The sequence below is a fragment of the Podarcis melisellensis genome (genome assembly GCF_964234715.1).
Source record: "Podarcis melisellensis genome assembly, chromosome: 4".
Lineage (NCBI taxonomy): Eukaryota > Metazoa > Chordata > Lepidosauria > Squamata > Lacertidae > Podarcis > Podarcis melisellensis.
In genome coordinates this window covers 104,364,518-104,385,627 of record NC_138531.1, presented here as the reverse complement: position 1 = coordinate 104,385,627, position 21,110 = coordinate 104,364,518, and the positions used below count along the sequence as shown (strand labels likewise).

General features: G+C 47.7%; 2 protein-coding genes across 4 annotated transcripts in view; both read right to left on the bottom strand.

Annotated features, from left to right (window-relative positions):
* Positions 1-21,110, bottom strand: part of LOC309369177 (uncharacterized protein) — a 111,776-nt gene that overhangs the window by 71,108 nt on the left and 19,558 nt on the right. Inside the window, exon 1 of one of the 2 annotated variants that reach the window (XM_081909929.1) lies at positions 16,618-16,758. The exons of the other annotated variant lie outside the window; for it this stretch is intronic. The gene's annotated coding sequence lies outside the window, so the exon portion shown is untranslated. Of the gene's footprint in view, positions 1-16,617; positions 16,759-21,110 lie in introns of those variants that run through there. 2 annotated transcript variants of the gene reach the window in all.
* The window catches only part of LOC309369107 (uncharacterized protein), a 60,026-nt gene that overhangs the window by 22,117 nt on the left and 16,799 nt on the right, over positions 1-21,110 (bottom strand). The window contains exon 4 of one of the 2 annotated variants that reach the window (XM_081909785.1): positions 2,149-2,275. The exons of the other annotated variant lie outside the window; for it this stretch is intronic. Coding sequence (XP_081765911.1) covers positions 2,149-2,275 — 127 coding nt within the window. The remainder of the gene's footprint in view (positions 1-2,148; positions 2,276-21,110) is intronic. 2 annotated transcript variants of the gene reach the window in all.

Below are 21,110 nucleotides of genomic sequence, written 5' to 3'. Positions count from 1 at the left end.
TTCGGGGCATCGTCCCGATGCCGGGCGACGGGGCGGGAAAGCCTCCCCCCGCCGCCCGGCTTCGGGGCATCGTCCCGATGCCGGGCGACGGGGCGAGAAAGCCTCCCCCCGCCGCCCGGCTTCGGGGCATCGTCCCAATGCCGGGCGACGGGGCAAGAAAGCCTCCCCCCGCCGCCCGGCTTCGGGGCATCGTCCCGATGCCGGGCGACGGGGCGAGAAAGCCTCCCCCCGCCGCCTGGCATCGGAACCATGTCCCGATGCCGGGCGACGGGGCGAGAAAGCCTCCCCCCGCCGCCTGGCATCGGAACCATGTCCCGATGCCGGGCGACGGGGCGGGAAAGCCTCCCCCCGCCGCCTGGCATCGGAACCATGTCCCGATGCTGGGCGACGGGGCGAGAAAGCCTCCCCCCGCCGCCCGGCTTCGGGGCATCGTCCCGATGCCGGGCGGCGGGGCGGGAAAGCCTCCCCCCGCCGCCCGGCTTCGGGGCATCGTCCCGATGCCGGGCGACGGGGCGAGAAAGCCTCCCCCCGCCGCCCGGCTTCGGGGCATCGTCCCGATGCCGGGCGACGGGGCGAGAAAGCCTCCCCCCGCCGCCTGGCATCGGAACCATGTCCCGATGCCGGGCGACGGGGCGAGAAAGCCTCCCCCCGCCGCCTGGCATCGGAACCATGTCCCGATGCCGGGCGACGGGGCGAGAAAGCCTCCCCCCGCCGCCCGGCTTCGGGGCATCGTCCCGATGCCGGGCGACGGGGCGAGAAAGCCTCCCCCCGCCGCCCGGCATCGGAACGATGTCCCGAAGCCCGGCGGCGGGGCGGGAAAGCCTGGGCGCGCTTGCAACTCTCCGCAAGGAGCGCGCTCCTTGCGGAGAGGTCCGCGCCTCTCCTGGACCTTTTCTGAAGGCAGGCGGGGGGGGGGGGGCAAAAGTCTTTGTCCCCCCTGCCTGCCTTCCCAGGGGCTTTTAAATCGCCCCGGACAGCGGAGAAGTCCTCCGCTGTCCCGGGCGATTTTAAAATGCCGCCCGCCAGAAGAGGTCGGGGGAAGGCGGTTTCCATAGGAACGCATTAATTGATTTTCAATGCATTCCTATGGAAAACCGTGCATCGCAAGACGAAAAACTCGCAAGACGAAGAGACTTGCGGAACGAATTAATTTCGTCTTGCGAGGCACCACTGTATGCCGAATTAGATGGTTTATCAGAAAAAATAAAGAATAAATCCAAACAGGAATTTGTTTCTAAATGGGAGGTTTTCAAAGAATATCTGAAAAATAAATATAGTAGTTTAAATTCTGTTGCAGCATTCGAGGAACTTCAGTAATAGTTGCTAGGTAGAGAGAAGAAATTAGATTTATTGAGAATAAGTTTAATTATGAAAAAAATGTGTATTGGCATTAAGTAATTTGAACATGAAATATGGAATAGACGGGAAGTTGGGTCTTTAGTGTTAAGACCAATAGATGTTTTATTGTTTGTCAAGAATATTATGCGTCTATGGTTATTTTTGTAATTTGTGTGTAATTTGGTACTTGTGGGGGTTTTTTTGTGTGTGTGTGTTTTCTTGTTTTTTCTTGTTGTATAAATAAATATTTTTTTAATAAATAAATAAAAGAAAATGATGGACTTTGCAGATCTGGTGACACTGACAGGAAAAATTCAAAACCAGCACGATTACGTATTCCAAAAGGCTTGGAGTAAATTTATACGATATCTGAAAGATTATTGTAAGCAATAAACATCACTAGCAGGGTTGTCTGAAGACTTGTAATGATAATTTTCTACCTTTCTATATTAATTTTTGAGCCATTCTGTAATGAGTGTAATAAGAATTGGAAAATGTACAAATTGCAATGATATAAATGTTAATTTTGAAAGCCATGAGGCAGCAGGGAAGGAAGTTGAGGCTCCAAAGAGCCAGGGTGGTGTAGCGGATAATGATGATGCGAATGTACGATATTAAAGGGAATATAATTTTAAAAATTATATATATAGGGGGGAAAGTAATTTACTGTTCAAGGTTTATTGTGGGGGTGTTAGATTTCCAGGTGTTGGAGGGGGCGTTGCTGAGCTCTGTGGAAATGTATGAGGTTTGTCACACAGAGGTATTTTTTGAATTTCCTGGCAGATAGGACGATCCCACAGGGAGCCTTACCAAGAGAGGCCACAATCCCACGATTCTCCTCCATGACGTCCTTATGCAGAGCTCTCTGGTCAGGATCCAGCAACGCCCACTCCTCGTCCGTGAAACAGACAAAGACGTCTTCAAAGCAAACTGGACCCTAAAAGAAAAGGGAAATGTCCTCCTCTTAATTGCTGCGCTGTTTCAATAGGATTGCTTTGCTGCATATTTTAATTCTGGGTGCTTATTTCAACGCTTTAATGGAATTCTTTTATTCTGTGTTTTAATTATGGGCATTCATCTGCTGCAACTGGATTTCTTATGGACAGGGCCAACCCTGACCCTTCTTGCAAGCGATCCAACAGTGCGCCAGTGTGCAGCCTGCCTTTGCTCCTCCATTTTCGGAGGTCTCCTGGCTGTGAGAGACAAGCAGGGAGGGGGGCTTCTGGCAGAAGGAGAGGGAGCCAGGGTCTTTTGCCTCACCATCCCCACTACTGACTCCCTGTTGCTACTCAGCTTGGGGTGGGGGTGGGAGTGTCCCTGGATTCATTGAAAAATATCTGGTAACCATACTCTAGCCCTCCAAGAAGGAAGATTGCAATGCACAATGTGGAGGCAACGTAAGGGATTTATGTGATGTGAATCAGCCTGGTTGCTCCTGCCTTCCAGTAAATAAAACATAATAATAATAATAATTTATTTATGCCCCACCCATCTGGCTGGGCTTCCCCAGCCACTCTTGGCGGCTTCCAACAAAATATTAAAATACAGTAATTCATCAAACAATAAAAGCTTCACTAAAGTAAATGCATGAAGTCAGAACTGACTGACAAGGGAGTCATTTGTATCTTGTGGAAAATGGATGCCTGGCTCTAGAGGGGGTCCTCACCTGGGGGTCCTCAGGAGTTGCTCCCCCCACCCCAACTCCCCTGCTTCTGTCTCCTTTTCTTGCACTTGGTCTCTCTGCCGCTCTCAAGACAGACTCCTGGGTGGGGTCCCTTTTTCTTTGCTCCAAGGGCCAGGTATGTATCTGGCCAACCCCCTGAGGGCCAAGTGGGCGGGGCCAAATACATCTCCCTTGAAATATAGGCAGGCAATTTATTACTATTATTCTATTAGATAGCTTAAAACACACACACAGCCATTGATGCCCAGGTCCCTGCAGGTTCAGTGAGTAGCAGTGCCCATTTCCGGCTGCTTTGCCAGCAACAATCCCTTTGGGAGAGAGAGGATGTGGTCCTGGGATGCCCTGTTCTGGGTGCGAGGGGATTGCTGCCGTGGCCTCTGTGGGGAGCTGCCCTGGGAGACACTGGGAAACTGGTCCCCAATGCGGCAGTCAGCCTTTCCTTCCTTCCTCCGCATGGTTTTTTTTGGGGGGGGCTAGTCCACCTCCTCGTCCAGCTTTGGAAAACCATTTGCAGATGTTTCCTCTGTTGTGTAATGACGCTGAGTGACGTCACACCGAGGCAACTGAAGGGATTTCTCTGAGGTGAATCAGTCTAGTTGCTCCTGCCTTCGAGTAAATGCAAGAAGTCAGAACTGACTGACAAGGGAATAATTTGTATCTTGTGGAAAATGGATGCCTGGCTCTAGTGGGGGTCCTCGCCTGGGGGTCCTCAGGAGTTGCTCCTCACCCCCACTCCCCTGCTTCTGTCTCCTTTTCTTGCACTTGGACTCTCTGCTGCTCTCCAGACAGACTCCTGGGGTGGGGTCTCTTTTCCTTTGCTCTGAGGGCCAGGAACGTATCTGGACATTATTATTCTCTTAGATGGCTGGAGACACTGGGAAACTGGTCCCCAATGCAGCAGCCAGACTCTGGGCTGGGATCCCTCTCTTTATTCCTGGCCTTTCTCTCCAACATTTCCTTCCTTCCTCCCTCCCTCCCCGTGAGTTATTTGGGGGGGGGGCTAGTCCACCTCCTTGTCCAGCTTTGGAAAACCATTTGCAGATGTTTCCTCTGTTGTGCAATGAGGCTGAGCGACGTCACACAGAGTTAAAGTCCCAGGAACTCCTTTGTTCAAAGAAGGGAGATTTTTTCTGAAGGGGGGGGGCGGAAGGCCAGATGAGTTTGGGATCCTCTGCTCTGCAGGAAGGAGGGAGAGCGTGGCAGCCCTGGCCCCTCCCTGGCAGGACCCTCTCCTCCCCCCCTGACTTGGGGTCCCCCCCCTCTTCCCGGCAGGATCTCTCTCCTTCCCTGACCTTCCTCCTGGCTCTCAGCCCCGGGGCTCCTTCCTCCTCTGGGTAGCAGGAGCATATGGGGGGGTCTTTGCACCCCTGACCCTCTCCTCCTTGACTTGGGGTCCCCCCCCTGCAGGAGCAGATCAGCCCCCCCCGGCCTCCTCCCCTGCTGCAGCCCTGGGACCCCCACCAGATCCCAGAGAGAGAGAGGGGAGACTCACCAGATCCCAGAGAGAGAGAGAGAGAGGGGGGGCAGGGAGGCAGCCCTTGCAGGAGAGACACCCAAGCAGGAAAGGACTGGGGAGGGAGGGGGCTTGGCTCTGGAGGACCTGCCCCCCTTGCTTCCTGGCCTCTCTAGGAAGGCAGCTCTGTTCCCTTTAACCCTTGCAAGGCCAGACCCCCCCCCTCCAGCTCAGCCCTCTCTCGCTCTCTCCCAGAATTGGGCTCTGAGAAGAGAAGCCTCCCTGGCAAAGACCCTGATGCTGGGAAAGAGAGGAGGGTCCCGGGGGGGGGGGGGGACGAAGAGGAGGACACGACAAAGGAAGAAGAGGGACCTTGCTGCCTGGGAAGCCGGAAACCTCATCCTGGCCTCTCTAGGAAGGCAGCTCGGTTCCCTTTAACCCTTGCCAAGCCGAGTCCACCCAGCTCAGCCCCCCCCCCTGCATTGCACACTCACGTGGCCAGGGCAGAACTCTGATTTCTATTCATTTCTGTTCTTTTTAATGGCTCTAAGGGGGCAGCTTCTCCCTGGCTCCGCCTATGGCAAGGGATCCTTTTTTGGGGGGGCCTTTGGCTCTCGGCTGGGCTCTGTGTTCAATAGTGGGGAGACGATGCAGCGATTTCTCCAAAGCAGCTCTTTATTTGTAAGCTGGAACAGAACTGGACAGCAAACAGCTCAGCTGGCCGGCTTTTATAGGCTGTCAACATTGTAGCAGCAACACCCAGGGCTTCCCGCCTAAAGTAACTGACGTGGACCTGAGTGAAAACTATATACAGTGGTACTTCAATACATAACACTCTGAGCATCTCCCTCCCTTGGCCGGAAACCAGAGGAAGAGCTTGCAGGGGAAAGGACTTTACAGGAGGCACTCCTAGAATTCAGGAGTGGAGAGATAGGAGGAGATCCCAGGGTCATCCAGTCCAACCCCCAGTCATCATGAATAACCAAAATATTCTTAAGCATGTTGCTATGCAAACATTCAATAGTATGCCATTTCCCCTTCCAGAAATGCGGAATTTCTAACTCAATGGACTAAAAATGGATGGTTGTTATGCTTAGGGAAGCTTTTAATATTTGATGGACTATTGTATTTTAATATTTTGTTGGAAACCGCCCAGAGTGGCTTGGGAAAAACCAGCCAGATGCGCAGGGTATGTATAAATAATAATAATAATAATAATAATAATAATAATAATAATAAAAATACTGCTGCTACTGCTGGGCAGATAGGCCTCCTTCTTCAAATGGTTTTGGGTTTTTATCTGTGTCATTTTCAATTGTTATTGACATTAATGTTGTATTCCAAATTTTAGATCTTATGATTTATGTGGAAATTCTTTTCCATTTGGTTGTGTACCTTTGGATGTGTTTTGCTTATCGTTTTTGACTTTGGTTATGTTGGTAATTATGTAAATCTTGTCATAACAATAACAACAATAATTTATTACTTATGCCCCACCCATCTGGCTGGGTTTCTCCAGCCACTCTGGGCAGCCTACAACACATGATTAAAACTACATTAAAACATCAATCCTTAAAAACTTCCCTAAACAGGGCTGCCTTCAGGAGTCTTCTAAACGTCAGAGAGTTGTTTATTTCTTTGACATCCGATGGGAGGGCGTTCCACAGAAGAGGCGCCACCACCGAGAAGGCCCTTTGCCTATCATGTTGTAAGCTGCCTTGAGCGTTGTTTTAACAATGGAAAGGTTACAAATAAAATAAAATGAAGATGATGAAGATTGAACAAATGTCTACGATTTCCCACAGGCTACTTTGTGGGGTGTCTTGTGTGAGAGAAACTGCAATCCAGGGAACCTCAGGCAGGAGATATTCAGACAAGGAAAGTTATATTTACAAAAAAGAGAATGGTGAAACAAAGTGAAGACGGGAGATGTGTTCTTTCAGGTAGAAGTTAACTTATTACTTCAGCTAAATCATAGAATCATAGAGTTGGAAGAGACCACAAGGCCCATCGAGTCCAACCCCCTGCCAAGCAGGAAACCCCATCAGAGCACTCCTGACATATGGTTGTCAAGCCTCTGCTTCAAGACCTCCAAAGAAGGAGACTCCACCACACTCCTTGGCAGCAAATTCCACTGTCGAACAGCTCTTACTGTCAGGAAGTTCTTCCTAATGTTTAGGTGGAATCTTCTTTCTTGTAGTTTGGATCCATTGCTCCGTGTCCGCTTCTCTAGAGCAGCAGAAAACAACCTTTCTTCCTCCTCTATGTGACATCCATTTATACCCTTGAACATGGCTATCATATCACCCCTTAACCTCCTCTTCTCCAGGCTAAACATGCCCAGCTCCCTTAGCCGTTCCTCATAAGGCATCGTTTCCAGGCTTTTGACCATTTTGGTTGCCCTCCTCTGGACACGTTCCAGTTTGTCAGTGTCCTTCTTGAACTGTGGTGCCCAGAACTGGACACAGTACTCCAGGTGAGGTCTGACCAGAGCAGAATACAGTGGCACTATTACTTCCCTTGATCTAGATGCTATAGTCCTATTGATGCAGCCCAGAATTGCATTGGCTTTTTTAGCTGCCGCGTCACACTGTTGGCTCATGTCAAGTTTGTGGTCAACCAAGACTCCTAGATCCTTTTCACATGTACTGCTCTCAAGCCAGGTGTCACCCATCTTGTATTTGTGCCTCTCATTTTTTTGCCCAAGTGCAATACTTTATATTTCTCCCTGTTAAAATTCATCTTGTTTGTTTTGGCCCAGTTCTCTAATCTGTCAAGGTCGTTTTGAAGTGTGACCCTGTCCTCTGGGGTGTTAGCCACCCCTCCCAGTTTGGTGTCATCTGCAAATTTGATCAGGATGCACTTGAGTCCATCATCCAAGTCGTTGATAAAGATGTTGAATAAGACCGAGCCCAAGACAGAACCCTGTGGCACCCCACTAGTCACTCTTCTCCAGCCAAGGAGTAGGGTGGAGTCTCCTTCTTTGGAGGTCTTTAAGCAGAGGCTTGACAACCATATGTCAGGAGTGCTCTGATGGGGTTTCCTGCTTGGCAGGGGGTTGGACTCGATGGCCCTTGTGGTCTCTTCCAACTCTATGATTCTATTCTAAGAGGAACCATTGATGAGCACCCTTTGGGTTCGGTCAGTTCGGTCGGTTACAAATCCACTGAGTGGTAGCATAGTCAAGTCCGCATTTTACCAGCTTCTTTACAAGAATATCATGGGGCACCTTGTCAAATGCCTTGCTAAAATCAAGGTAGGCTACATCCACTGCGTTCCCTTCATCTACTAGGCTTTTAATTCTGAATTCTTGTAATTCAGTTGTCGCACTTCAGGTAGATGTTCAGGTTTCCAGAATAGATGGTGAAAGGCTGAACTCTCTTTCTGCTGCTTCTCTCTCACCCCCGAACTTAGTTATGAGGGGTCTTTCCGTGAGGTACTTTTGACACAGCCCAGCTTCCTTCACGGCTTCATACTTTGGTCCGTGAGCGAGGGGCCACTTTTCCTCGCTTCCCCTCTCTCTTAGCAGTCCCACTCCCGAGGTATTTTCCTTTGTATGCCAGACCCAGGGGATCCTCTCAGCCCTTGCCACGGACTTGGGAATCTCCTTTTCCTAGAAGATCTCTCTCCTCCTGACTGGAAGGAGACCCCAGAAGAAGAAGAAGAGAGTCTTCCCATAGCTTCTCTCCCATCTGAATACTCCCTTCAGACCCTCAACATGGTCTCCCCATCTCAGCTGTGAGGCTCCTTCCTCTGGCTCCATAGATATTCTCCTCAGAGCGGAGGATCCACTCAGATCAGAGCCACTTCCCCCTCCCTCCACCCTCTCCTCATCCCCTTCTTCTCCCAACCTTCCCTCTCTCCCATCTCAAATCCCCTCAGAAACGGCTCTCTTTATTTTCCCTCCAAAAGTGCTGGCGCCACCCCCCTCCGGGTAGCCAATCAGAAAGAGGCTCTGGCCCCCTGGTGGAATGGTGAGGCACTGCACCCCCAGACTCTGCTCTGGCTCTGCTGTCCGTCACAGCAGCCAGCTGCCCCAGCAGGCCTTGCAATCTCCCCACCGCTTGAGCCGTCCCCCATTGTCTCCCTAGACAGGCGGATGAGGAGAGAGCCATTCGGGGGCCACAGGAAAGGGGCATCAGGGGCCGACAGAGGCAAACTGGAGTGGGGCAGCATCGCCCAAATGATGCCTACTAAATCCCCAAAGTTTGAGGGATAGGGTCTCTCTCTCTTCCTTCTCAATATCAGTTATTTCTAGCTAAGAAATTGGGGGAAAGCAGCTAGTCATGAAGGATTTTTCTAGAGTGTTTTATTCATCCTCACCTGAATAAACACCTAGATAACGTGAAATTAATGGGTGTTACTGTCTCCAAATAACATTAAACCTATGCAAGCAGATTATTGGAATAGGACAAATGATTCCCCCACCTCCTGGAATTCCCTAGGCAAAAAAAATTAAATGTTATGGAAATCATGGGGGAGGCACATCTTTATAGTTGTTGCAATGTTACAAATATTAGGCCTGAAGGTATCCTTTTGACTTGACAGCTCAGGTAAGGTACCTAGCTTTATAAATTCCTAGAAAATCCATACTTTAACCGCCTCTCCTCATTCCATGTTAGGAGTCATTCTGCAAAGAAACAGAAAAGATGATTGTAACTTTAAGAACCTTTTCTGTGAGTTCTGAGCTGATTAGGTACAGCTGGTCATGACTACAAAAGGAGGGAAAGTTACAGTTTGAATTTACCTGCAGAGAGAGAACACCCATGATCACAGCAGATGGTGACAGCAGTCACGAAATTAAAGGATGCCTGCTTCTTGGGAGAAAAGCAATGCCAAACCTAGACAGCATCTTAAAAAGCAGAGACATCACCTTGCCGACAAAGGTCCGTACAGTTTAAGCGCCATGGAGGCCCCTGGGGGGCTAGGGTGGTGGAAGGGGACACTGGAACATTGAAGCCAGAAACTCTGCTGGGTGGTCTGGTTGTCTCCTGCCCGCCCCAGCTCCCAGGGGAGCCACCAGGAACAGCCACTCCCCCCTGCCCATGGCCAGTGAGAGAAACCTCAGGGAGGGGAAAGTGATGCAGCCAGCTTGGCTTTCAGAGACAGACACCTTCCTCTCCTTCTTCCTCCATGAGGCAACGAGAGAAATGTCTTCTTCGTGGTCTTCCTGGCGCTGCCAGAGAGACCATCCGACCGGACCAGCCACCTCCCCCCCCCCCACTGCTTCTGCCCCCCAACTCTAGTGGCTCTTCTGCTGCATGAAATGAGAAACACCCACTCTGGGCCTTGGATTGCAGGCGGCAGAAGGAGCCAGAATCTTGTCCTTCTGCCCCTGGTGCTTAGCAGTTCTGCCAAAGGGAACCTTTATCCAGCGTCTCCTGATTATCCTGCCTCACCGGGGGTTGGACTAGATGACCCCAGGGTCCCTTCCAACTCTACGATTCTACATTCCTACAATCTGCTGAATGGAAATTCAGATTTGGAACATGCTCTGCAGGATCCCAAGAGGAACACACTTTGCCCCTATGTGGTGAAGGTCCTGGCTTCCGTCCCTAATGCATATTTCAAATAGTAGACTTTCCCAGAGAGGTTTGCCAGGTAGAACTGCAGATGCAAATATATGAAAAGAAAATGATGAAGGCTCACCTCCCCCTAGGTCTATAGATTAATCCATCCTTTAATTTAACAGGCGGGTCAGTCCTTTATGTGTCCTAGATCTTAAACATTGTCGTTTTCCGCTCACAGGGCATTTTAAACTGTGCCACAACCAATCTGCCATTAGCCCAGGCTGACATCCAGAATTCTCTTCTGTACTGTCTTTCCAAATGCTAATGAGCTGATGCCTCAGCATAAACACAATAATTCCCGTCTGGGGTTCTTTTTTTGTCATTCTGCAGCCTTATTGGAGTTCACCGATTGGGTCTGTGTTGCTCCCGGACAGGAGGAAGGAAGTCAAATGACACCGAGGGTTGGTTCAGAGAAAGAGTTCTTTATTTCTGCTCTCCGGAACAGCAGAAAGGCACCTGTGTGGTGTGTCCACAGCAAGTCCAAAGAAATGAGAAATTTCATGCAGTATATATATCCTCCAGACACCCTCTCCCCCTTCCCCAGGAATCCAACCACGTCACCTTGTACACGCAGGTGGACATCACAGATGTTCCTGCTCTGACACTCTTAACCATAAATGGGTATTCCTTCCTATACTTCTGACCATAAAAGGATCTTCCTGTTCCTACTCTTATCTTGGAGCAAGAGGTCACCATCTCCAAGAACACCCTCTGGCGCTGTTCCCAGACTAGGTCTGTGCGCCTTTGTGGTCAGGATATAAGATAAGGCTCAGATGTGTCTTCCCTGTTCTACTGGTAGAGTCAAGGCCATCCTTGCCATCACAAACTGATAAAGGAGAGGGCTCTGAGCACTTGTTTATACAGCTGGGTTTTGGGCTCAAGAGCTCAAGTTAAAGCATTTTAGCAAAGGAGGTTGTTGCTAGAGCCATAATTATAATTTCACATAGTCAATTTTGTAGTTAAACTTAGCATTTACTTGTATATTTCCAACAGTTTTTCAAAGGAAGATTTGCCAAATAAAACAGCAGATGCAAAATATATCAAAAAATATAGTAGAGGCTCACCTCCCTCAGTTACGACTAAAGTCTTTCTCCAGATCAAAACCTTCTCAGTGGCTGATTTAATTAGCAAATTATTTTATCTCCACTAGTTCAGAGGATGCCTATTAGTTAAGTCTGAATTTTATCTTAAAAAACAGGTTTCTTCTGCTCATGGAGCCAGCTCTGGAGAGTTGCCGAGACGTGCAGTGCATAGCACCCTGCACCCCTGCCCTCCACATTCCTTCAGGACAGGCAGCAGGTATCAGATGATCTGCGGGTGGAGCTGGCCCCCTGGCCCAGGGGGTTTCGGGGAGGATATTTACTCCCATATTATCCTCATTAGCCGCAGGAAAGGCTCTGCTGGAATGGACACAGCCGCTTGCCATGGCAGCTAGACCGGAAGTCCTAAGAATGCGTTGAGCATTGCAGCCTCCAAGCAAATAGAAATTAGGCACATTGACATTGCAACTGCCTTTCTTCATGGACAGATTTCAGAGGAAACCTACATGAGACAGCATAAGGTTTTCTTAAACCACATGAGGCACATTTAGTGTGCAAACTGCAGAAAGGACTTTATGGACTTAAGCAGGCTGCTAGGGCCTGGAATCAGAAACTGCACAAGATGCTGATGCAGCTTGGGTACAAGCAAGGCCCTGCCGACAAGTGTCTGTACAGCAAGTCGAGTCATGGGCAATTTTCATATGTTCTTGTTTTTGTTGATGATTGATTATTGCCACAGCAAATGACAGAGACAATGCACAGGTTGTAAAACACCAAAGCAAAGATGTTGCTTTATTATTTATACCCTGCTGATCTGGCTGGGTTTCCCTAGGCACTCTGGGCGGCTTCCAACAAACAACTAAAAATACATTAAAACATCAGACATTAAAAACCTCCCTAAACAGGTAGGTATTTGCCTGGCTCCTAAAGCTATATAATGGAGGATTTCCCAACCTTTGTATGAATTCTCTGATGGGAAGTGAGATTGCAGCCCGAACTAAAGCTCTTTCCACATTCCACACATGGATGGGGTTTCTCCCTTGTATGAATTCTTTGATGGGAAGTGAGGGAGGACCTCTGATTGAAGCTCTTTCCACATTCCATGCACTGATAGGGTTTCTCCCCTGTATGAATTCTTTGATGGGAAGTGAGATTGCAGCTCTTACTGAAGCTCTTTCCACATTCCACACACTGATATGGTTTCTCCCCTGTATGAATTCTTTGATGGGAAGTGAGAGAGGAGTTATTAGTGAAGCTCTTTCCACATTCCACACACAGATAGTGTTTCTCCCCTGTATGAATTTTCTGATGGGAAGTGAGCCTGTGGCTGTGACTGAAGCTCTTTCCACATTCCACGCACTGATAGGGTTTCTCCCCTGTATGAATTCTTTGATGGGAAGTGAGAGAGGATCTATGAGTGAAGTTCTTCCCACATTCCACACACTGATAGGGTTTTCCCCCTGCATGCATTCTTTGATGGGAACTGAGATTGTGGCTCTGACTGAAGCTCTTTCCACATTCCACACACTGATATGGTTTCTCCCCTGTATGTATTCTTTTATGGGAATTGAGAGAGGAGCTCCTACTGAAGCTCTTTCCACATTCCATACACTGATATGGTTTCTCACCTGTATGAATTCTTTTATGGAAAGTGAGAGTGGATCTATCAGTGAAGTTCTTCCCACAATCCACACACTGATAGGGTCTCTGGCCTGTGTGAATTTTTTGATGGGAAGTGAGATAGGATCTCTGATGGAAGCTTTTTCCACATTCCACACACTGATAGGGTTTCTCCCCTGTATGAATTCTTTGATGGGAACTGAGATGACGGCTCTGACTGAAGCACTTTCCACATTCCACACACTGATAGGGTTTCTCCCCTGTATGAATTCTTTTATGGAAAGTGAGAGTGGATCTATCAGCAAAGTTTTTCCCACAAAACACACATTTATATGGTTTCTCCCCTGTATGAATTCTTTGATGGGTATTGAGATGGTCGCTCCTACTGAAGCTCTTTCCACATTCCACACACTGATAGGGTTTCTCCCCTGTATGAATTCTCTGATGGGAAGTGAGATAGGAGCTATTAGTGAAGCTCTTTCCACATTCCATGCACTGATGGGGTTTCTTTCCGATGAGATTTTGTTCATGGGAAGTGGAATGGGAGCTCTGACTGCAGCTCTCGCCACATTCCAAATTTTTACGTGGCTTCTCCTCTCTGGGGATTTTGTTGTGGTCACCCTTGTTCTCGATTTCCAGTTCATCACAATCTGCAATGGAGACAAAAAGGGATTAGAGCCTTGGGAAGAAATGGAGAAGAACTGAAAGGAACTGTGTGTGTGTTCATTACCTTTGTTGTTTGTCATTAACCAACATATTTATTATTGGATTCTTATGGGTTGTTGAATGTTGCTTTGTTTGATATACAGTAGTGGCCAAAATTGTGGAAGCCTTTTGGAAAAAAGTGTATTTCAGACGTTTTATGGCTCATAAAACCACTTCTTTTGGAGTAATATCATAAAATTATATATTAATGGAAAGATAATTTAATCAAGAATGTAATGCAATTATGATTGTTCAATTACCGTATTTTTCTACCGAAGAAGATTCAGATGTGGTAGGATGAAGAAGGGAGTCTATCCCAGCAGCGGAGAGAAAATGATGCAGTGATAGAAAGTCGCAAGAGCAGAAAAAGGAAATAACACTCCCTGCTGAGTGAGTACAAAAGTGAAAGTCCTCAGTAACAATGTGCTGAGGCAAAGGCTACTTTAAAACAAAGAGCTGAAGAAGAGATAAGTAGAAACTTTGAATCTTATTTTGGGAGAAGACTTATGAGGGAGAGAGGGAAGGTGGTTGAAGAAGTTTAAAGAGACATTTGGCTTCCGGAGGCGGCGCCATCGGTAATGGCGGATTCCCTCTGTAACGGAGGGAGAAGCTCCGCAGAAACCGGGTCCACCACTACAGCGAAGCGGAGGACCCTTAAAAAACCTGCAGGCGGGAGAAGCCTGGGGCCGTGGGACTCAGTGGGCACGTTTTCGCGCCCTCCCGAACTATCAAAGGAGCTCTGAAAAGAGCTCCGGAGCGGAGCGGGGGTGCAGCGCTGTGCTGGAGTCGATCGCTACTTCTGCGGAGAGAAGCTGCGCGGCAGTTACCAGAGAGCTCTGGCCTTTTTCCTGTGAAACGTCGGATTAAAACAGCTATCCGTGAGTAAGAATTCGGAAATCCGGGAAAGATCAAAGCATAAGACCTACTAAAATTGGACTCTGAATTTGAACTTGACGCTTTGATCGGGACTTTGAACTTGAATTTAAATTTGGACCTGAAATCGGCAAAGTGCAAACAGGAAGTCCGCTTTGCCGATTTTGTAAATAGAATGAAAGCAAGGGACAAGGGAACTTTGAACCATTGACTTTCCTTTTGAATAGAGCTAAATTTCACTGTCAGACCAAAAGAAACCCCCCTAAGCAGGGAAAGGGGGGATAAAAAATCCACCGCTTCATCCTTGATTTTGGTCTGTTGGTCTGCTTTAAACAACTGGAAGGCTACTGTGAACGCACCGTTTTATGGACATTGTAACTTTTACTGTTGAACTCTGAGAAAGACTGGCAACAATTTAAGGGAGCTTCCAAGTTTGTAACTATTTTATTCCTGTAACAATTGGGAAGATAACTGGGGAGCTTATGAAGTTACTGTTTAACAACCATTGATGAAACAACTTGGCACTTTGCTCCCCTAGAGGAACTTTGTGTTATAGCTGGGGATTTTCCACTGCAGCTGTTATTGCTTATGGTTAAGAAGTAAGCTTGGGAACTGTGTGTGTGACCTTGACTTTTAGAGGCAAAGTAATGGACCAAAAAAACACACCAGATAAGTCACAAGAAAAGCCTCCAGAAAAAGTATCAACAAGAGCCAAAGTTAAACAGCAGCAGCAGCTGCAGGCACAGCAACAATATCTGCATAGAAGAACATCAGCAGCAGGACTTCCTGCCCCACAAGTCACAGAAAGGGAAGAACCAAAAGGAACAGGATCGGACTCTGCAACATTAGACAAGATCCTATCTGCCCTACAAAATTTGACAGCTAAGATTGATTTAAATACTTCGACTATTAAGGATTTGGGGCAAAAAGTAAACGACTTGGGGACAAATGTAAATTCCAACACCCAGGCGATTGACAGATTGTTGCAGGAATCTAAGGAGACAAAGAAGACAGCAGAGGAAGCAAAAGAGAGGGTATTGGCAGTTGAACAAAAGATACCGCCAATAAATAAAAAATTGGATGATTATAAGGTACAATTCTCTCTGATTGAACTTAAAGAGAAACAGACTAATTTGAGAATCAGGGCGGTCCCAGAAATAGAAGAAGGAGATTTAATAGAACTTCTTACATCGGAATTTGAGGAGTGCTGGGACCTGGAGCCAGACAAAGAAGAATTTAATATAGTGAGTGCTTTTTGACTAGGAAGGGCCAAAAGGAAAAATAGAGCGAGAGACTGTTTGATTGCCTTAAGGTCAAAAGAAGAAAGAGATAAAATACTGAGTCTCCACTATCAGAAAGCACTCGAGATCCAAGGGGTGAGAATTGAGATTTTTAAAGATATCCCGAAACACCTACTTGACCTTAGAACCAACTACGGAAATTTGGTGGACCTGCTAAGAAGAAACAGCATTTTGTTCAGGTGGGAATTTCCGCAAGGCCTCTCGTTTACATTTAAAGGAAAGAAAATAAAGATAAGATCAGAGGAAGATAAACTGAGTTTCCTGAGAGACTTTGGAGAAGAATTACAAAGAGAGGCCAGAACAAAAGATTCGGAAACACCAGGATTGAGACCACTTGACTTAGGAAGAACCCCCTTGGGACTGGACCAACTAGAGAAAGAGACACAGCCGTCAAATCAAGAGCAACTTTTAGGAGCAGTTGGAGGAACATCATAACAACAACAACAACATGTCTCTGCAGATGTTAACTTGGAACATTAGAGGTCTGAACTCCCCTAGTAAAAGGAAGAAGATTTTTCATATGTTGAAAAAGGAACAATTGGACCTAATTTGTCTACAAGAAACACATATAACAAGACTCCATAGGAAATTATTGATAAATAAAAAGTTAGGCCAAGAATTCATTTCATCGGACAAAGTAAAAAAAAGAGGAGTTGTGATTTATGCAAAAGAGAAATTATCACCAAAATTTCTCCTTAAAGATGAACATGGACGATTTGTGGCAATTGGGATACAATTTCAAGGAGAGAAATTAGTAATAATTGGAGTCTATGCACCTAATGAGGGGAAATCAGAGTTTTACAAGAAACTGCATGAGACGTTAATGGACTTTATGTACCAAAGCATTATTCTGATGGGAGACATGAATGGCGTTGTGTCGACATATATGGATAAATCTGAAAGACAGGTAGTTACAAAAGATGGAAGACTACCAAAGACCTTTTTTGAACTGACAGACAATATGGATTTGATTGACATTTGGAGAACTAAAAATCCCCTAGGTAGAGAGGGGACTTTCTTCTTTGAAACCAACTTGACTTGGACAAGAATTGACCAAATTTGGATTACAAGAGGGATGGCACCCAAGATTCGAAAGGTGGAAATCTGCCCAAAAATCTGCTCCGACCATAACCCAGTGAGGATGGATATGAAACTAACACCGACTGGTTCCTTCAGATGGTTCCTTTGGGTAGCAGGAGCATATGGGGGGGTCTTTGCACCCCTGACCCTCTCCTCCTTGACTTGGGGTCCCCCCCCTGCAGGAGCAGATCAGCCCCCCCCGGCCTCCTCCCCTGCTGCAGCCCTGGGACCCCCACCAGATCCCAGAGAGAGAGAGGGGAGACTCACCAGATCCCAGAGAGAGAGAGAGAGAGGGGGGGCAGGGAGGCAGCCCTTGCAGGAGAGACACCCAAGCAGGAAAGGACTGGGGAGGGGGGGCCTTGGCTCTGGAGGACCTGCCCCCCCTTCCTTCCTGTCCTCTCTAGGAAGGCAGCTCGGTTCCCTTTAACCCTTGCAAGGCCAGTCCCCCCCCTCCAGCTCAGCCCTCTCTCGCTCTCTCCCAGAATTGGGCTCTGAGAAGAGAAGCCTCCCTGGCAAAGACCCTGATGCTGGGAAAGAGAGGGGGGTCCCGGGGGGGGGGGGACAAAGAGGAGGACACGACAAAGGAAGAAGAGGGACCTTGCTGCCTGGGAAGCCGGAAACCTCATCCTGTCCTCTCTAGGAAGGCAGCTCGGTTCCCTTTAACCCTTGCCAAGCCGAGTCCACCCAGCTCAGCCCCCCCCCCCTGCATTGCACACTCACGTGGCCAGGGCAGAACTCTGATTTCTATTCATTTCTGTTCTTTTTAATGGCTCTAAGGGGGCAGCTTCTCCCTGGCTCCGCCTATGGCAAGGGATCCTTTTTTGGGGGGGCCTTTGGCTCTCGGCTGGGCTCTGTGTTCAATAGTGGGGAGACGATGCAGCGATTTCTCCAAAGCAGCTCTTTATTTGTAAGCTGGAACAGAACTGGACAGCAAACAGCTCAGCTGGCCGGCTTTTATAGGCTGTCAACATTGTAGCAGCAACACCCAGGGCTTCCCGCCTAAAGTAACTGACGTGGACCTGAGTGAAAACTATATACAGTGGTACTTCAATACATAACACTCTGAGCATCTCCCTCCCTTGGCCGGAAACCAGAGGAAGAGCTTGCAGGGGAAAGGACTTTACAGGAGGCACTCCTAGAATTCAGGAGTGGAGAGATAGGAGGAGATCCCAGGGTCATCCAGTCCAACCCCCAGTCATCATGAATAACCAAAATATTCTTAAGCATGTTGCTATGCAAACATTCAATAGTATGCCATTTCCCCTTCCAGAAATGCGGAATTTCTAACTCAATGGACTAAAAATGGATGGTTGTTATGCTTAGGGAAGCTTTTAATATTTGATGGACTATTGTATTTTAATATTTTGTTGGAAACCGCCCAGAGTGGCTTGGGAAAAACCAGCCAGATGCGCAGGGTATGTATAAATAATAATAATAATAATAATAATAATAATAATAATAATAATAATAATAATAATAATAAAAATACTGCTGCTACTGCTGGGCAGATAGGCCTCCTTCTTCAAATGGTTTTGGGTTTTTATCTGTGTCATTTTCAATTGTTATTGACATTAATGTTGTATTCCAAATTTTAGATCTTATGATTTATGTGGAAATTCTTTTCCATTTGGTTGTGTACCTTTGGATGTGTTTTGCTTATCGTTTTTGACTTTGGTTATGTTGGTAATTATGTAAATCTTGTCATAACAATAACAACAATAATTTATTACTTATGCCCCACCCATCTGGCTGGGTTTCTCCAGCCACTCTGGGCAGCCTACAACACATGATTAAAACTACATTAAAACATCAATCCTTAAAAACTTCCCTAAACAGGGCTGCCTTCAGGAGTCTTCTAAACGTCAGAGAGTTGTTTATTTCTTTGACATCCGATGGGAGGGCGTTCCACAGAAGAGGCGCCACCACCGAGAAGGCCCTTTGCCTATCATGTTGTAAGCTGCCTTGAGCGTTGTTTTAACAATGGAAAGGTTACAAATAAAATAAAATGAAGATGATGAAGATTGAACAAATGTCTACGATTTCCCACAGGCTACTTTGTGGGGTGTCTTGTGTGAGAGAAACTGCAATCCAGGGAACCTCAGGCAGGAGATATTCAGACAAGGAAAGTTATATTTACAAAAAAGAGAATGGTGAAACAAAGTGAAGACGGGAGATGTGTTCTTTCAGGTAGAAGTTAACTTATTACTTCAGCTAAATCATAGAATCATAGAGTTGGAAGAGACCACAAGGCCCATCGAGTCCAACCCCCTGCCAAGCAGGAAACCCCATCAGAGCACTCCTGACATATGGTTGTCAAGCCTCTGCTTCAAGACCTCCAAAGAAGGAGACTCCACCACACTCCTTGGCAGCAAATTCCACTGTCGAACAGCTCTTACTGTCAGGAAGTTCTTCCTAATGTTTAGGTGGAATCTTCTTTCTTGTAGTTTGGATCCATTGCTCCGTGTCCGCTTCTCTAGAGCAGCAGAAAACAACCTTTCTTCCTCCTCTATGTGACATCCATTTATATCCTTGAACATGGCTATCATATCACCCCTTAACCTCCTCTTCTCCAGGCTAAACATGCCCAGCTCCCTTAGCCGTTTCTCATAAGGCATCGTTTCCAGGCCTTTGACCATTTTGGTTGCCCTCCTCTGGACACGTTCCAGTTTGTCAGTGTCCTTCTTGAACTGTGGTGCCCAGAACTGGACACAGTACTCCAGGTGAGGTCTGACCAGAGCAGAATACAGTGGCACTATTACTTCCCTTGATCTAGATGCTATAGTCCTATTGATGCAGCCCAGAATTGCATTGGCTCTTTTAGCTGCCGCGTCACACTGTTGGCTCATGTCAAGTTTGTGGTCAACCAAGACTCCTAGATCCTTTTCACATGTACTGCTCTCAAGCCAGGTGTCACCCATCTTGTATTTGTGCCTCTCATTTTTTTGCCCAAGTGCAATACTTTATATTTCTCCCTGTTAAAATTCATCTTGTTTGTTTTGGCCCAGTTCTCTAATCTGTCAAGGTCGTTTTGAAGTGTGACCCTGTCCTCTGGGGTGTTAGCCACCCCTCCCAGTTTGGTGTCATCTGCAAATTTGATCAGGATGCCCTTGAGTCCATCATCCAAGTCGTTGATAAAGATGTTGAATAAGACCGAGCCCAAGACAGAACCCTGTGGCACCCCACTAGTCACTCTTCTCCAGCCAAGGAGTAGGGTGGAGTCTCCTTCTTTGGAGGTCTTTAAGCAGAGGCTTGACAACCATATGTCAGGAGTGCTCTGATGGGGTTTCCTGCTTGGCAGGGGGTTGGACTCGATGGCCCTTGTGGTCTCTTCCAACTCTATGATTCTATTCTAAGAGGAACCATTGATGAGCACCCTTTGGGTTCGGTCAGTTCGGTCGGTTACAAATCCACTGAGTGGTAGCATAGTCAAGTCCGCATTTTACCAGCTTCTTTACAAGAATATCATGGGGCACCTTGTCAAATGCCTTGCTAAAATCAAGGTAGGCTACATCCACTGCGTTCCCTTCATCTACTAGGCTTTTAATTCTGAATTCTTGTAATTCAGTGGTTGCACTTCAGGTAGATGTTCAGGTTTCCAGAATAGATGGTGAAAGGCTGAACTCTCTTTCTGCTGCTTCTCTCTCATCCCCTCACTTAGTTATGAGAGGTGTTTCCGTGAGGTACTTTTGACACAGCCCAGCTTCCTTCACGGCTTCATACTTTGGTCCGTGAGCGAGGGGCCACTTTTCCTCGCTTCCCCTCTCTCTTAGCAGTCCCACTCCCGAGGTATTTTCCTTTGTATGCCAGACCCAGGGGATCCTCTCAGCCCTTGCCACGGACTTGGGAATCTCCTTTTCCTAGAAGATCTCTCTCCTCCTGACTGGAAGGAGACCCCAGAAGAAGAAGAAGAGAGTCTTCCCATAGCTTCTCTCCCATCTGAATACTCCCTTCAGACCCTCAACATGGTCTCCCCATCTCAGCTGTGAGGCTCCTTCCTCTGGCTCCATAGATATTCTCCTCAGAGCGGAGGATCCACTCAGATCAGAGCCACTTCCCCCTCCCTCCACCCTCTCCTCATCCCCTTCTTCTCCCAACCTTCCCTCTCTCCCATCTCAAATCCCCTCAGAAACGGCTCTCTTTATTTTCCCTCCAAAAGTGCTGGCGCCACCCCCCTCCGGGTAGCCAATCAGAAAGAGGCTCTGGCCCCCTGGTGGAATGGTGAGGCACTGCACCCCCAGACTCTGCTCTGGCTCTGCTGTCCGTCACAGCAGCCAGCTGCCCCAGCAGGCCTTGCAATCTCCCCACCGCTTGAGCCGTCCCCCATTGTCTCCCTAGACAGGCGGATGAGGAGAGAGCCATTCGGGGGCCACAGGAAAGGGGCATCAGGGGCCGACAGAGGCAAACTGGAGTGGGGCAGCATCGCCCAAATGATGCCTACTAAATCCC